General features: G+C 39.6%; 1 protein-coding gene across 2 annotated transcripts in view; it reads right to left on the reverse strand.

Moving 5' to 3' along the window:
- Positions 1–16143, reverse strand: part of itchb (itchy E3 ubiquitin protein ligase b) — a 28392-nt gene extending 12249 nt beyond the window's left edge. The window contains exons 1-9 of one of the 2 annotated variants that reach the window (XM_074681342.1): positions 15973–16143; positions 9773–9864; positions 9426–9567; positions 6596–6720; positions 4137–4271; positions 3999–4044; positions 3722–3903; positions 3124–3340; positions 125–220 (exon numbers count right to left, since the gene is read on the reverse strand). In XM_074681342.1, the coding sequence (XP_074537443.1) occupies positions 125–220; positions 3124–3340; positions 3722–3903; positions 3999–4044; positions 4137–4271; positions 6596–6720; positions 9426–9567; positions 9773–9842 (1013 nt within the window). In that variant the 5' untranslated portion in view covers positions 9843–9864; positions 15973–16143. Of the gene's footprint in view, positions 1–124; positions 221–3123; positions 3341–3721; positions 3907–3998; positions 4045–4136; positions 4272–6595; positions 6721–9425; positions 9568–9772; positions 9865–15972 lie in introns of both variants that reach the window. The other variant, XM_074681341.1, reaches the window with a different exon arrangement.
- Positions 16144–16641: the final 498 nt, after the last annotated feature.

The raw sequence follows: 16641 nt of genomic DNA on the forward strand, positions 1-16641 counted from the left end.
AAATAGATAACATGATAAGGGCCATGACAGGATCTCAGGATCATTTTGTTTTAGGCTTATTATATGATCTATGAAGATTGGAATCTTAACAACGTGATGAAGAGGGAGGAGTTTGAAATTTTACCCAGGGGGCAGTGGTTCAGGGCGCTCCCACGTCGTTCTCTTCTCCACGTGATCCACGAAATAAACCCTGCCGTTCTGATCCACCCTCTGCTCCCACCTGAGATAAAACAACAGCAGCAAAGCATGAAGTCACGGTGCACAGCTCCAGCCCAGCCATTAAGGTTATCTGTGGATTTCAAAGCAGCCATCACAGCATGAGTCATCCTATACATACGCAGCAAAGAGCCGCTTTAAGTCACAAAGGTTTCACAGTGACGGCCTAAAACAGCAGTAATAACAATGGAGTCAGTTAGTCACAACCACAGGAACAATGTAAAACGCTGTAAGTGACACACTCTGTTGACTTTCTGCGTGTAAGGGCACACCTGGGTGGTTTTCTGTAACACAACAGTCACCCCTCTGTCAGAAATAACCTGCTCTGAGTCTGAAAACATAAAAACATACCTCTCACATTTGTCAATTAACTTGTACTTCTGGCTGCTGTGTGTGTGTGTGTAAGAGTATTAATGTCTTTGTTTAGATTTCAGTAGAGGCTTGAAGTGAAACTGAAACCCAACTAACCAGAAATACCACATCATTGTTGTCCTCACACATCCTGAGCTCTAAAAATATGTCAGAAGGAGAGTCATTTGCAAAGATGATCAGCAAAGGACAAAAAGCAACATCTGCATCTTATATACGGCCAATAAGTCGTAAGTTTCATTAAGTAAGATAACACACTTTTCCCAAAAGAAGGAGCCTGTATGAGTTGGGGTCTGGGGATCCTCCCAGAGGAAACTGGGAGGATAAAAACTAACTTCCCAACATTTTGGTGAAATCTTAAGCACCAGTTTTTGACTTTGCATTTTAAATTTCTGATCTTTATGTACTATTTCCCCTTGTATCTTTTTTGGAGTTATAGACTTTTATTTAAAACAAGAATAAAGTTATTTCATCTTTACAACCATTGAACTTTTTTAATTTCAGTCTCAACACAGTTGGATCTATGACACCTATCAGTAGGTTTTGACATCATAGCTCGCACGTAGTTTGATCTCATTTAACTTCAGTTATTTTATGAGTGAAGGTTTCCAGTTATCAATGTCATGGTAACAAAGCTTGATCCAAAAAAGGCAGGGAAATCTTGAAATTCAATGGAATGGAAAGAAATATAAGTAAATCCTGCTGCTGTTAACTTCATTTATATTTTTTAAATCAGACGCTGCAGTTAGAAATGAAAGCTGGAAACTTAAAGCATGGCGTGCATCAACATGCAAACACTGACCCTATCAAATGGCTAATAGATGATTGTAACATTACAATGAAGTAACCTCACAGCACAGCAGGGAACGAAAACATTCAAGATAGATCTCTGGTAGGGTATGCCATATCATACCATCTAAGATAATACTGGTATAATTTTTTTGACAATATAGGTTTGTCATTATGCGATATTCACAGTGTCGAGATGCAATGGCATATGACCAAGGGGCAACCTCCAGTCTAAGAATATGAGACAATGCAGTAGTGCTGCACGATTTGGGGAAAAGGTGCGATTTGCGATTAGGTGGACAATATTGCGATTGTGCTTGTGAATCGCGATTTAATAAAAAAAGTTGTGTCATGATGAGTCTACAGACTTGCTTGGTTATCATGGAGAAAAATCTGAACTGCATGTGCTGACATTGCGATTGCGATTGCGATAATCGTGCAGCCCTACAATGCAGATGTGCTAAAATCCGCTATTTCTCAAGTGACTGCTTGAGGCTGGCTCTGGAAGTACCAGAAGTCACATACACACCAAGCCAAAAAAGCTATTCATGACAGAAATTAACCTGTTTACAGCCTGGTTCAAAAAACGTCTCCTGTCCGAGTCGCTAATTGTACTATCAGCACACACTGTACAGGGGGTGAAATTCTTTCTGACTCTGCTGTTCAGAAGATATTAAGATCGCGAGATGGCCCGATCAGAGTAACAGCTCAGGGTCACGTGACGGACAGGTGCCCTCTAGCTGTACACAAAGCTCTTGCCACTACCAATATGGCCGCTATAGTTGGTGTGCTTCATTTTCTGTTTCAGAAACAGACGGGTGACATCAGGGAGACCACGTCCGTGTTTTGTGCAGTCTATGCGTACGACGCTCCCTGCTGTGTACAAAACAACAGCTGAGAGCGAAAGTAGCACAGCAGCATCAACTTGTTCCTCACATGAGGATTTAGAGCTTAAAAGAGGAGCTACCTCAGTGATGTGGAGGTGGTTTGGATGACCAAAGATCAGACACGCAGCAAAACTCGTTAAATGAAAAATGTGAAGGAGAACTATGAACATCAAGGGTGGCAACACCACAAACATGTTCCACCCCCTAAAGCTGAAACACACGGCCCAATACAGCCAGGCTATGAAGATACGAGAGGAGGATGGAATCGGTAAAATTGGTTGAGCCAAACTTTTAACTTTTCCTCCCCCAAAATGTCAGATTTCCTCTGGATCTGACCAATTTACTATGTTTACATTTCAAGCTTGAGAAGTAGTAATAAGTGAATGGAAAAGTGGCTTCCATTCCGTGTGTGCAATAAAAATGCTGTTATTCAGAAACAGCAACCACTAATAATAAATTGTTTGTTTTTTCCCCCAATATCATCATGAATATCATCATCGCAAATTTCCTTTAAATATCGTGATATAATTATGAGGCTATATCACCCACCCTTAGTCTCTAGTTCCTTTGATGTCAATGTCAACGTTAACTCAAGTTTTTGGGACTGGCTTTTGATTAGACTCTTGTTCTTGCTCAAAAAAATGACACAGTCCTCTCAAAGTCCTCTCCAGTCTTAACTCTATTAAACTTCCTTTGATTTAATCCAAACCTCATATTTGTAGTAGTTGTAGAATCAGCTGTTTGGCTTTCTTCTCAGCATGACAAGAGAATCAGATAATAATCTCACGTTACTATTCCACATAGGATCTATTTTTGCCACAAGGAAAGTTTTTTCTGGAAGGATCTAAAACTGAGAGCTCACCCTGGGGGCAGTGGTCCAGCGTTGACAGGGACTCTGGGAGTGACAGCCGGGGTGATGCTGCTAGTTGGCTGTCTGGTTGCTGCAGCTCCGGAGTTCCTGTCTGAGCCTGACGATGGACTTGAGTCTGGAGCCGAGGTGGTTGCTGTTCGCACTGGTGTAGCAGGAACTGACTGACCATCGCTGCTGTCTCCTGGTGCCGAGCCGTTGCTGGATAATGCTGAGATAAGAATCAGAAACCACAGGTTTAAATCAGAGGAAAAACAACCAAACCAAAATAAAAATAAAAACAATAATAAGGGTTCACTTTGTGGCTTTGGGTGGGACCTGTTTTCGTTTTTTGCATTAATTACAGATCAAACGAATTAATGATGGAGTTACATTGCTGGAAAGTAAAGATGCAAAAGCAGAAAGGAAACTGTGGGAATGAGCTGAGTGTTGGCCTAACAGCTCACACAGCCTCAGTGTAAATGTTTAACATGGATTAGATTATGACAGTCTGGCGTCACAGCTGTTAGACAAGCATCCAACCTTTGTTTCCCTCATGCTCTTGGTTAAAAAGTTTTAGGACACATCACGTCATCTTTCAGTAATGTCTGACCTGGTGATGAGTTTGGTCTGCGGGGGGTCGGAGGGGGAGGTCTGGAGGGCCGTGGAGGTCTGAGGGGCCGCAAGCTTCCTGATGATACTGAAGGAGATCCTGTGTTGTTTGTTGATCTCCGTCCACTTGGAGAGGACCTGTGCTCTATGCTGTCCACGGCTGGAGAGCTATCTCGGCTTCGCCTGCTGGAAGGGATGCAGAAAATACAGCAAGTTTAACAAAGACATAAGGACTGTGATCTGATAAACTCGACAAAGAAAGGGAAAATAAAATTTACCTTATACTGTGATCGCCATTCGGTTGTGTTTCCCCGTTAGATGTACCTGAAGTAAAGAGAAACACAAGGTTTTATTTTTAAACCTGTTGATATAAAAAGCTTCTGTGTCAAACGCTGTTCTTCTTCTGTGTGACTCACTTTGATGGTCGGCTTCGGCGCTGGCGAACATCTCAGGGTCGACAGTCATGCCGTCCAGGCAGACAGACAGGTCTCCCACTACATCAGACTGGTCCCTGTCTGCACACAGCTGTAAGGTCTGCACCACCTCAGAGACTGCAGAGGGATTACGAGATGGTCAGAGTTGAGGTAAAGATCATAATGACATGAGTAACTGCCTGAGACGCATGATGCAAGCACATCTTGAGCCAATCAAAGACAAGATGCATTTTCACTTTAATTTTCAGCCAGTGATCACCAGATAAAATAATGCTACGTTCATGCAAATGTTGAATATTTTCAGCAGCAGTAGCCCCCAGCATCGAGAGAATTTACAGATTAAGCTCAATGTTCTGAATAAATGAAGGGCATAAATCCTGCTGTTGCTTTTTAGGCTGAAATGTATTCTTTCTGGAGTAAAGACAGTTTAATCAGCAAACAAATACAAATAAAATCCACAATATGATCTACATTCTTACATTCCCACTCAGACATGGACCGTCAATCAGCTTCTGACTTGTGATTTAAATCTATTATTTACCTTCTCTGAAGAACTGAATTGGATTAGGTAAGCTCTTAGCTCTTAAAGTAATCTCCCAGTTTTCAAATTTGTTTCTTTCTTTCCATGTTGTTTACTCAAAATGAAAACAGTTGCAGCTTGAATACAACGCTAAATCAATTCTTTTGCCTCCACACTAATTTTTGGTCTACCAACTGCAAAAATGGCCTCTAAATATGAAGACAGAAGATGTAAGGGACAAAGAGTATTGTCTGAGTATCCTAACTGGCTTGAATTATAACCACGTAGTTGGATCAAGTGCATCAAGAAGGTGTTTAAATGTTTTCAGGGCCGATAGAAACAGATCTTTGGTAGTTCATGAGGTCAGGTGATGCATTTATGACAGAAATTAAAATTATTCAGTCAAAATTTAACCCTAACCCTAACCCTAACCCTAACCCAAAATTTGTACTAGTGCTACATGAAACTGAGATACTTCAACTTATGATTTTTTCTCTGAAGCTGTTCACTTTTGTGGTTTATTCACAGATAAAACAGTGCTCGCTTTTTTTATGCTTCAGTAAAGTAATGACATTTCTTCATGGTACATGGAGTGACACAGTAAAAATAGATCTAAAGGGAAAAGCTCAGCTGCAGCAAAATGCAATTTTCAAATAGCAAAGGCTGCAATTAAAAAAGAAAAAGTTATAAAGGGTATCTAAAAAGTGCAATCCATGAGTTGACACCACATATTTCAGTGGTTGAGCCAAAACATTGTTTTTATTTACATTTCTGCAATTTAGTTTATGTTTTGTTACTGATGAGAGATCACTAAGATTTTAATATATTTGATATTTATGTGTTTCTTTGATATGTTACAGTGTTTCTTTTTCATTTCATAAAGAAGTGCATTCCACATGTTGACATATTTCAGTGGTTGAGCCAGATTTGGTCTATGTACATTTCTGCTCTTTATCTAGTGTGAGATTCATGGAAGAGAGGATTCATAATTTTTTCATTTTTGTTCATACGAGGCCTCTTTTTCTGCAGTGCTTTGTTTCTTTCTCTGATTTTATTCAAGGAAATTAATGATAATTTGATTACTCGTCAACAAGTTTTGAAGTTAAATCAATCAGTCAATATTCTGCTGTGATTGTTATAGTTAAAGATTTTTTATTTGTATCAAGTCATGCATCAATTCATCTCACTGTATGTAGGCCTGGCCTACAGGAAAGACTTGTTTATATGATGACAGTAATATTTGTTGTGTTGGTCATACTAAAAGTCTATGGCTTGTGTTAAGTGAATAATGTAGAAGATTAACCCCCCCCCCCCCCCCAAAAAAAAAAAAAAAAAAAAAACGTAAAAAAAATAAATAAATAAATAAATAAATAAAATGAATAAATAAATAAAAATAAAGATAAAAAAAACAGCATGCTAAATCGCAATCCCAATATTGATCCAAAAAATTGCAATTAGATTATCAACCAAAAATCGTTCAGTCCTATTTTTAAGAATATATATCCGCAATCACTAAAATTAAACACATTATTATCAAAATGTTCAATAACAGCCCCAATAATCAGAGGAAATTTTAATATAACAGAAAAAAAATTAAAAGATTTAATATAAATATAATTGTTAGGCCCGGTAGGCAGAGCAGCAAAGCTGTTATTTTTGACAGTATGGCTTTCACCGAGGAATTTACAGCTGTAACTAACATGGACAACCTTATGGGCAAAAAGTTCACTTGAACACCAGGTTTCCAAGAGTTATTGTCAATGAGATGTGGTCCAGGATGGTTTATAAAAAAAATTAAAAGAATTGTGATGACACAATGATGATGTGTCTTCTCAGGTGGTGTCACTGTAGCTCAGCGGTTAAATTGTTCTGCAGTAGAAAAAACCTGAACAGCTGTGTTTGTTGTGTTTCAGGCGCTCACTTTTCATGTCATTAGACTTCAATGTGTCGCTGACGTTCAGCGTGGCCAAACCCAGCAACACGTCTGACTTCAGGGTCTGGTGGCTCCACACTCGAAACACCAGTTTGCTGAAGGGAGTCACAATCCTGTGAAAACAAAGAGAGAAACAAAGTAAGTCAGTTGTTACATGTAACACATTACAGCTTTAAGGTGACAGATGACAGAGGTTTGCTTTTGTCTACATAAAATCAGCTTAAAGTGACTCCTCAGTGACCTTACTATCAGGAACTGAACATTTCCTGAATTACAGATTGCTCTCAGTAGGATTCAGTGAGCACTACTTCCTGTTTCAGGGAGGGTAATCTGATCATCTCTCAGTAACAACTTCAAATTATATCAAGTGCAGTTTGAAGATTTATGGCATTACAGCCGGTTGTTTATCATTTTAATTAATTTTATCAAATTGAATTAAGTGTTAGCTCAGGATATAGAGGCAGTTGACAGAATGTGGCTGCTGGCAGCGACAATTGCAACATTTTTATGAAAGCACCTCCCAGACAATAAAGTTCAAAAGCTATACAGGGACATCGAGTGTCAATAACAATCATACTGACAAATATTTAGATCGCTCGCACCCTCAGAAGCCCCAGGACAAAACATTTGTGGATACACAGGTCCAGGTCCAATTACATCCCATAGTAAACACTAGTTATGTAACACCTCTGCACCCATGGGTCCAAGAGAAACTGTAGGAGAAGTCTATATTAAGAAGGGCTCTGTGCGCAGTAAAGGATCATGGACAGGCTAAAATTAAGAGGACATCTGATGTGTGAGAATGCTGGACTGTGCGAATGCACTAAGTGTTCAGCATATGTTTAGAAACAGGATTCCTGTAAACGAACCGGACACACAATCTCACCAGCGTGTGGCATTTTCCCTCTGTGTGCCAACCGCCATGAGAAATCAAATCTGTACTTTAAACTGTCCAAACACAATTACACTGCACTCAGAGCTACACTGCAGACTTCCAGCAAACACACTAAGGATGAGTCATAAAGACAGAGAAGCACCGGAGGCTTTGAAATAACAGAGATCATGTGTTGGAGCAGCACTTTCACCCAGCTACAAGGAAGTTTATCTCTGTATGCTTGAGAAAACTCCCTCTTCAGGGAAACGCTAAATACTGGCGTCAGCATCTTTTTCAAGATTTGCTTCTTTCCCAACGCCAAACCTCAAATCACCACACTGGTAACAATAATTGTGTAATTCCATCTGTGGGGATTAGAAGAAACCTCAAGTAGCCACAAGAGACCATCTGTAAACATTTGATTTGAGCTGGGTTTCACACAGTAGCAGAATACAACTGTAACCATGAATGAATGGCTTCAAAACGATGATTATTGGACATAAAGTTTACACTTGTATACAATCAACAATCCTACACACTGCAGCTGTCAAAGGAGTCGATACAGTTGAACACTATCAAGCAGATATAGCAAACACATGTCAACTGAAAACCACTTCCTCTAATTAATTATCACTCTAATCTTCCACTTCCTTCTTTGCTTGTAACGGAGGTTAATTTTGACCTTTCAAAAGGGAAACTCAAATAATCAAATTCTTCCAAAACATGTTTGGATTGAAGAAGTGATTTGAGGTTCAATTTCAGGTTCTATATTACCCTCCTGATAGTTTTGTGTCACTGATCACTTGAAAAGTTACTCTGCCAAGCACTCAAGGAGCCTCCTCCACTGTTGGTTTTTTTTATTTAAAATGACAAATTTCAAAATAAATCTAAAGTCTGCCAAATCTGACCCAGGACGGTTGGGTAAAGGCTCTTTTAAAAATATTCATCAAATGGTGATGTTACAGTTTAATAAATCTCATGTCTGGCATGTGGAATTCTTGGTCGACTTTCAGATTCATTTTAGTCAGAGTAGCCTAATATCTCATTTATGGATTACTCCAACACATGCTGGCCTCAAAATCACAAGAAAGTATCAACATCTGACATTTTAATTTCATAACTGCTTTCAAAGTATGAAAAAGTAATGTACCAATGATCTTCAGTTGAAGTTGAGTTGTCCATCCATAGGCAACATTTGAGGAAAATAATTTGTCTTTCCATTCATCAAAGTCAAACACTGAGGCAAGATTGTGCTGACTAAAAGTAAAGTTTATTTTCAATAGTTTATATTTGGGCTACTAAATTTGAGCTACCTTTTTTTGGCTTGAGGTATGTGGGTTGAAAATAGGAGCCGCTTTCCTAGGACATTAATTATTGTGTGTGTTTTTTTTCCATGTTGTCTTCTCTGCAAACAGTTTTTAAAAAAGATTTCTGGATAAACAACTTAAAGCTGACAAAACTGTCACTGTGTTGTCACAGTGTTTCTTGTGCTGTGGCTGTTGAGCTCAACAGCCCAAAAACCAGAGTGTGAGCTCCTCTAGCAGTCTGTATTCAACAAATGCTTCAGGAAAAAGAGACAAAATGTGCTTACAGTCACACACTTAATTGCGACAGCTTCTGTAAAATATCAGTTCAGGCTGTTCTGAGCTTCTTGGAAAAAAAGACTGGTGACATATAACACAACCGGCTGACTAACAAGTGGGGTAAAATGTCGATCAAAGCTCAGGAAGTTGTCTGTAAGATTTTTTTCTGCAAATGCTCCTTCATTAACATTCAATCTGGGTCGTATCTGTCATGCAGGCAGCACAGCGGATTAAAGGTTTGACTTTTAAATACTGGTCTGGATCCAGTTAATTCTGTAGCAGCAGAAAAGTGAAGTAGAAGGATCATAAATGTGACCAGGTGTCATGTGGGTCTGGTAATCCCAGCAAAACTTTGACTCACACAGTGAGCGGCTGCTTCCATTTGGGGCTGTGTGTGTTGTTGCATTTCTCAGTTTTCTTGGACTGGCCGTCGACCGTGACTTCCACATACGGACTGGGACCAAACCAGTTTTTCTTGTTTTCTTTGAGTTTTGCTGATAGCACTAAAAAAAGGAAGATTGGGAGAAGAAATAGAGCAGGAAACAAGTCAGTCATGCTGTTGCACAAAGAAAAGAGACAAGGACACAGTTATCTGAAGCACAAGGAAATATGGAACACGTTTTTTTTTTTTATAAAAAGCGGAACAAGACTGCATAAAAAAGGTGCAATGCTCTGTTCAGGTCATCCTGACAACGCCTGAAGACTTACCGATGATTTGTAGCTGTGCCTTCATAGGGTAACCGTTGGTGGTGCCCGACTTGGTGACTCCACTGGCCATGACATAGGGCTGGGATAAAAGCCTGCGGCGTAGACAACACATCATTAGTCTGGTGATAAATTAGATTCTAACGCTGCACCCCATTAGGAGCTAACACATCAGGTCACTTAATCAGGTATTTTTAGACCGCTGTGTGACAGATTTTCACTTCAGAATGTTTCACTACTCACTAATAATAAGAAAAACACATCATGCAGCCCTGCCTTAATAATGAAAGGCTTTTTGATACACCGACCAAGTCCCCAAAGAGTTTGGTACCAGATTCCTTTCAGAATTAGAAAGAAATATGACAATACATTCAGGTAAACAATACAAACCATAAAAGTTCTTCTAAACAGACAGTAACCTCAAAACGCCAAAACAGTCCCAGACTGGGAAACTGGAGGCTGCAGTTGTAACACCACAGAGAGGAAATACACAGAAAATTAACCCTTACACAAGAAGACTGAAATATTCCCAACAAGAAATTCTTATGGTTTCTGTTAAAACACAAGTGAAGTTTACTACAGGTGTTGGAAATCTAAATATCACTTAAGTTAACTTCTTAATGCAGACATAAGGTTTGAAACATTGAGGAAAAAAGCACAGAGCAGGAGCTGCTGCAAGAAGCAGCAGCCATACTGTGATGAAAGCAGGAGGATAAACTAAAGCAGTAGCTTCCTGTATTTGTTCACAGCACAGGGACGGTGTCATTGTTCAGTCTCAACCAGCTTAAAAAAATACCCCTTTTCTATCAAAAGAACCCAGTACTCGCTAAAGCTAATGCTAGTGCTTAGTTGGTTCTAATCTAATGTCAAAGAGACAAGTTGGAGCCATGTCACAATGAAATGTCAGTATGCATCACTGCCATAGACTGTAAAATAATGGATGTCAACTTGTTTGGCTCAAAGTGAGGTCGTCAAAAAAAAAAACGCTCCCCCTGGTGGCTGGCTGCAGTATAGGTAAAAAAATCCATCTCCCCTGCCATTCCAGATGGGCTGTGGTCAAACCATAGACTGTATAAAACATGGACGTAGTCTCCCCAATGTCACCCATCTGTTACTGAAACAGAAAATGAAGCAGATTGGCCTAGCGGCCATATTGGTAGTGGCAGAGGCTTCGCGTACAGCTATGGGGCGCCTGGCCGTCACGTGACCCTGAGCTGTGCCTCTGATTGGGCGAGCTTGCAATTTTAGAATCCTCTGAACGGCCAAGTTTGAAAAAAATTCACCCCTTGTACCGTGGGTGCCGGTAGTGAAATTAGCGACCCAGACAGGAGACATTTTTTCAACCAGGCTGTAAAAAGGTTAATTTCTGCTGGGAAAAAAACAGCTTTTTTTGGCTTGGTGTGTATGTGACTTCGGTACTTCCAGAGCCCGCCTCAAGCGGACACTCAAGAAACAGCAGATTTTAGTACTTCCGCATTGTCTCATATTCTAAGACCAGAGGTTGTAAAAAATGAATACAGCTCATAGAAATGTTTCTCACATCCGAAAGCTGTGGTGATTTAAACCTATTATTGTGCTGCCCTGTATTAAAGTCCTCTTTTTTATGAAAAGCTTTGTTTTCATTGGTTATAAGAGGTTAAAATACAACCAGAACATCAACATACAGGCTGAAGAGAGGGTTGAGGCTGACACAGACACTGAAACACATGTGTAGAGGCCTGCAGGAGACAATTGAGATGGATTATTCCTGTAAAAGTAGAAATTTAATTGTTTCAAGAAAATCCAGAAGACTATTTTTAAGGCTGAAATTTTTTCGGATTCCTGTGGGATTCCCGTAGGGTTCCCACGGGATGGGAGTCAACTTTAGTATTAATCACATGATTGGGATGGTACAGGACAAAAAGTTAATGGGAACAGACAAGAGCAGGAACCAGTCAGGGAGATAAAATATAGTACGGGACATGTGCCGCTATTTTGTAGTTTATTTCCAATAAGCCTACACTGCAAAGCAAGTAAAAAAGAACTACACTTCCCAGAAGTCAACAGTGCTCTTGGCCGCTGTCTTCCATTGGAATTGAAAAAAGAAAAGCAGTGGAGGGAGTGAATACTGGCGTAGAATCTGATGTGCCAAAATATAATTTGCAACGCAAAAAAATAAGTTCCTATCAGATCTGGCTGGGAAGTTGGAAATATTGCTCAGCTTCACGAGTTGAGTGTGACGGCATTGGCACGCTATGTGCTGCTTGTTATGCAGTTATGCAGTTTTTTTTACAATTAAAACATGAAAGTATTGTCAATGCTTAATTGTTAAAATTCCTCAATAAATTAGTAAAATGAAACTCCATTTGTTTGGGTTTATTACACTAAGGTAGGCATTTTTGTTTGGACTGAGGCAATAAACGGCTCTTAATTTTACCACGAATGGGCTCTACCTGTTGCCATATCTATAGAAATAAAGCTGCATAACACAAAGTAACCTAAAAAAAGAATGGGGAGAAAATTGAATCAAATTCAATGTATTGCCTAAAAACTAAAAGAAGGGAAAACATGGGAGCAGTACAGGAATGGGAGTCATTCTGAATGGGAGCAGGATGAGAGTGGGAGTCATTTTAACAGTAGTGGGACTGGGACTTTTTTTCTGTGGGATTGGGATGGGACAGGAGTGAAAGACCACTCCTGTGTCACTCTTTAAGTTTGCAGTTACATACACAGAAAAAAAGGGAATGGACAAACTGAAAACATCAGATCCCACAAACCTGAGGACAGTTACTGATCTATAGCAGACACTCTGGAAGGAAGCTGTAACTCAGTCTGTAGGAACCGGAGGGTCATCTTCAGTTAGTTGAGCCAGACACTGAACCACCAACCACTTGCCTGTTTGCCACCCCCTTAAATTTGGCACCTCTGCTTTGATATATGAACCTGTTTGTGATTGTCTGAGTTGATCTCAGCCAGTAATTGTATGTAGCATGTATGAAAACCCTGTGATTAATAAAGGACACATAATGAAATCTTGAATTCTGTGTTTCTAAAACTCTCACAGCAACAGTTTTTACAACGTGACCTCATTGTAGGTGTTTTATCTTCCCCCTGTCCTTCAGAGCCAAAGCTTCTCACTTATCTGTGTGAGGAGTGAAAAGATAGGAGCTTCTCAAAGGAAGCAAAAAGGATGCTTTTTGACATCTCTGCATACCGAGGGTCACAAAGACCTGCCAGCTAACCTGCACACACACATTAAAGGAGGTGAAAACTAAATTACAAACCACAGTAGACCACTTTACACTGACTGCAAAATACAGGCTGCTCTTCTGTGTCTGACAGCTGAATAAGCCCGACTGCAAACAACGACCCTCAACTGTTTACACAACTGTCAACAACTACAGCCAGGTCGTACACATTCTGTACAGAGACCCTGCTGTAAACTTTACTATCCTCTGTAACCAACTGCAGCTACTACAGAAATACAATCTTAACAAGTAAGGACAACGGCAAAGGTGAGAATCATCCTTTAATGGATGTCAACAAAGGTGAGAATTACTGTGTTTGTTTGAGGAGCTGCATGGCAACAGATGAGAACCCTAAAAATACAAGTCACTGTCCTGCTGCCTCAGGAATCAGGTCCTAACATCCTTCCCAGAATCTGGTCTGCTACCTTCATGCCTCCCTGAATAATGCATGTTCCTCAGTCTGTCTCGTCCTCTACGCACACGCCACAGCAGAAGAAAGAGACGAGCTTCTGGGTAAACTTCCCTTCGGCTCCTGCTTTGGTCTCTGTCAATAATTAATCGCAACTGCTGACATTGCAGCCTCTCAAGCAGGCCGACTACGTCTCGTAGATGAGGGTGCTCGCTGAATATCAAGTTTAGATTTTTTTTTTTCCTTTAACAAGCTGAGAAACGTCATCCAAACACAGCTCTGCAAATTGTGTTTGTGAGGCTGTGAGGCATTTCAAATTAAATTTGAGCTCAATTTGCTTCATTTCCTCGACCACAGAGCTGAGTATGATCTCTCCAAGGTGGTTGTGTAGATAAACAGTCAGCTTTGAACAATCTCACCTGAAATGAACTGCTTAAACATCAGCAAACTCTCCATCACTAGTTCATCGACCACAGTTTACAGTTTTGATTGTATTTAATTATTTTACTGCTTGCTTTAAAAAACTGTCTACACATTATTTGAGCACATATATAATAATTCAGCTCTACAATACACTCCTCTGAGACTGGCAAGATTATAAGAAAAGATATGAGAACAATTGCCTTCCATCATGATGCTTTTTGGAGTCCTGCCTCCACAGGCGTTAGTCTGATACCACTGTACCTGTGCTACTTTATATCCAAGATGTAAAACCAATAATAATGATCAGTGGAAATTTGTTTTAATTCTTTGGTGTCTTTATGGATGCAATGCACAGGTTATCCTCTAAAAATGCATAAAGAGTCAGGAATAAAATGATCAAGGTTGTTTTTTTGTTAAAATAAAGAATAAAAAAAAAATCAAAAATCTGATGTAAAGCAAATCCTAAAAAAAGACAGACAAAGATATATAGTGGGAAGAGTGTGACTTAGCCCAAACAGATCATGTTTTTGAAATCATAATCATGTTGTTTGTTTTTCCTATAAAATGCCCTGACCTGGTGACATGTCATAGATTTCCAACAGTGGATCTGACAAGCTCGCAGAACAAATTATCTGACACCTTTTTTTCTTTTTCACTCATATGTCTTGTTTTTTTTTTTCTTTTTTTTGCACTATAACACATGAAAAACATAGGCTAGTCGTGTTCTTATTTGGAAAATGCGAAACAATACCAAATATTTTTTGTAAACCATTAAAAGGCAAATATGGAGCCAATATGTACCAGCCGGATAAATACTGTAAATTATTCTGTGTTTTAACTTCTTCTAATTGCACAGTGACACTATGCTGTACTGATTCAGACTTTATCAGTCAGAAAGTTTCCTCTGACAACAAGGCGTTCCAAGACCACAGACAGGAGTGCAGCAGCCACCCTCCCCTGTTCACTCACCAGACACCAGCAAGCAGACAAGCTCACAAACCAACACAGCCAACATTTGCCAAGCAGACAACTGGCAACTGTGACAAATGAATCATTGTTTCCTTCTTTCTTTGCTTATCTGTGTTGCCCGCATAACTCACAATTACTCTTGCATGGGGACAAACTATGCTGTAATAACAGCTGCTAAAAAGCAGGAAATGTGGTCCTAAAAAGCAATGACGGAGAGATTTACCCTCTTTGCTGGGGTCTACATTTTTTTTTTTTTTTTTTACAACTGGTCAGCTCACTGGGGAAGACTCATTCAAATTTCTGTTCTTGACTGGATACTATATGTAATTTTGAGGAGTGGCTCCAATCAAATATTGTATTTTCAATGTCACAGCACTTAACTTGGCAACACCAAACAACAAGGTATTAATGTTTAATGGAATCTAATAGAAGAGAAGCCAGCCAAGGAAAAACATTAACCATCGATGTCTGATAAAAGGAAAAACTACTTTTGTCAGCAACTGAAATTAAAGCTGACGAATTTATAGTAAAACGGAAGTAAATTTAATCCTGGGCTTTCACTGTTGCATTACTCAGATCGGACCAAATAAGCTTATTTTATGTAACTTTCTGAGATTTTTTGTTATTTAACGCCTGCTCTAGCAGGTGTCAGACTCGTTACAGTGTGCTACTTTTACTAAGTACTTTAGATTGCTTCATGTATGACCGGTGCTTTATCTTATCTGGTCTCGTCACTTTCCTGACTAACAAGTATCTTTAGATTACCAATAAATTATTGACAGCGATCACATATTAGTAATCTTTGTCCCTCTAAATCCCATCTCTCGTATGCTGGGCTGTTAGTATTATAAAGATTACATAATTTAATCTAACTGGATAGCTAGCTAGCTCAGTTAAGCCGTGCAGATAGGAACAATGTGTCCCGGTGAGCGACGAAACAGCACAGTTCAAAGTATGTATTTTACGGGGGCTGTGCTCGCAGGAGTTTCTCAGGACATGCCGAACAGCAGCTGGTCCCCTCTTCTGACAGCCTGCTGCCATCCCAAACACGCTAACTAACTGCTAGCCTACGAGCTGGTGTCATCATCATGGCTGGCTGGAAATCCCAAAGTCCAACGGCTACGAAAAACAAACACCGCCGGTCAGAAAGGGAGAAAACTGCATCAGTTACGTACCCGAATCCGAAGGAAGGCTTTCTAAATGAAACTGACAGCACTGCAGTAGGACCCCAGCCCTCCGTGTGCAGGATGTTTGGGTTTCAGTCCGAGCTTCACTTCGAGGAAGAAGAAACTTCCACCATCTTCGTAGGCTTACGTCAGATCACGTGACCGAAACAAGGTGGGGCGCATGCTTCTGCCCCCTTGCGCCGCGGTTGGTCTGGAGTTGTGACAGAATGGACCAATAGACAGCCAGTAAACATGCTGATGCATTTAGGGCCCATGCCATGTCAGTGCGGAAAAGTCAACGAATCCATCATTTTTCCAACCATGAGCACATGTACAGTCCTAACTGTAATGACATTTAGAGACATGGAATGGAATAGAAATTGTTTATTTTGAACGCGTGAAGGACATCAATCCTAATTCTGATAAAAAAAATAATAATAACCTACAGTCAAACAGAAAGTCAGAACAGAGAAAACTTTGCAATTTTGCAAACAATGGAGAAATTATAGTAACAAAAAAAAAAAAAAAAAAATCAGTTAAATCATAGAGTTAACTCCACTACATATTCAAAAAGAAGTAGTAACACTTATTGTGTCTATAACCAAATTAGCTTTCTTAAAATATTTTATTAACTAAATAATTTAATAATAATGAAAATAACAATAATAATAATAATAA

Source organism: Halichoeres trimaculatus, unplaced genomic scaffold, assembly GCF_033239565.1.
Source record: "Halichoeres trimaculatus isolate MK-OKI-2021-1 unplaced genomic scaffold, fHalTri1.1 fHalTri1_scaffold_11, whole genome shotgun sequence".
In the NCBI taxonomy this organism is placed as follows: domain Eukaryota; kingdom Metazoa; phylum Chordata; class Actinopteri; order Labriformes; family Labridae; genus Halichoeres; species Halichoeres trimaculatus.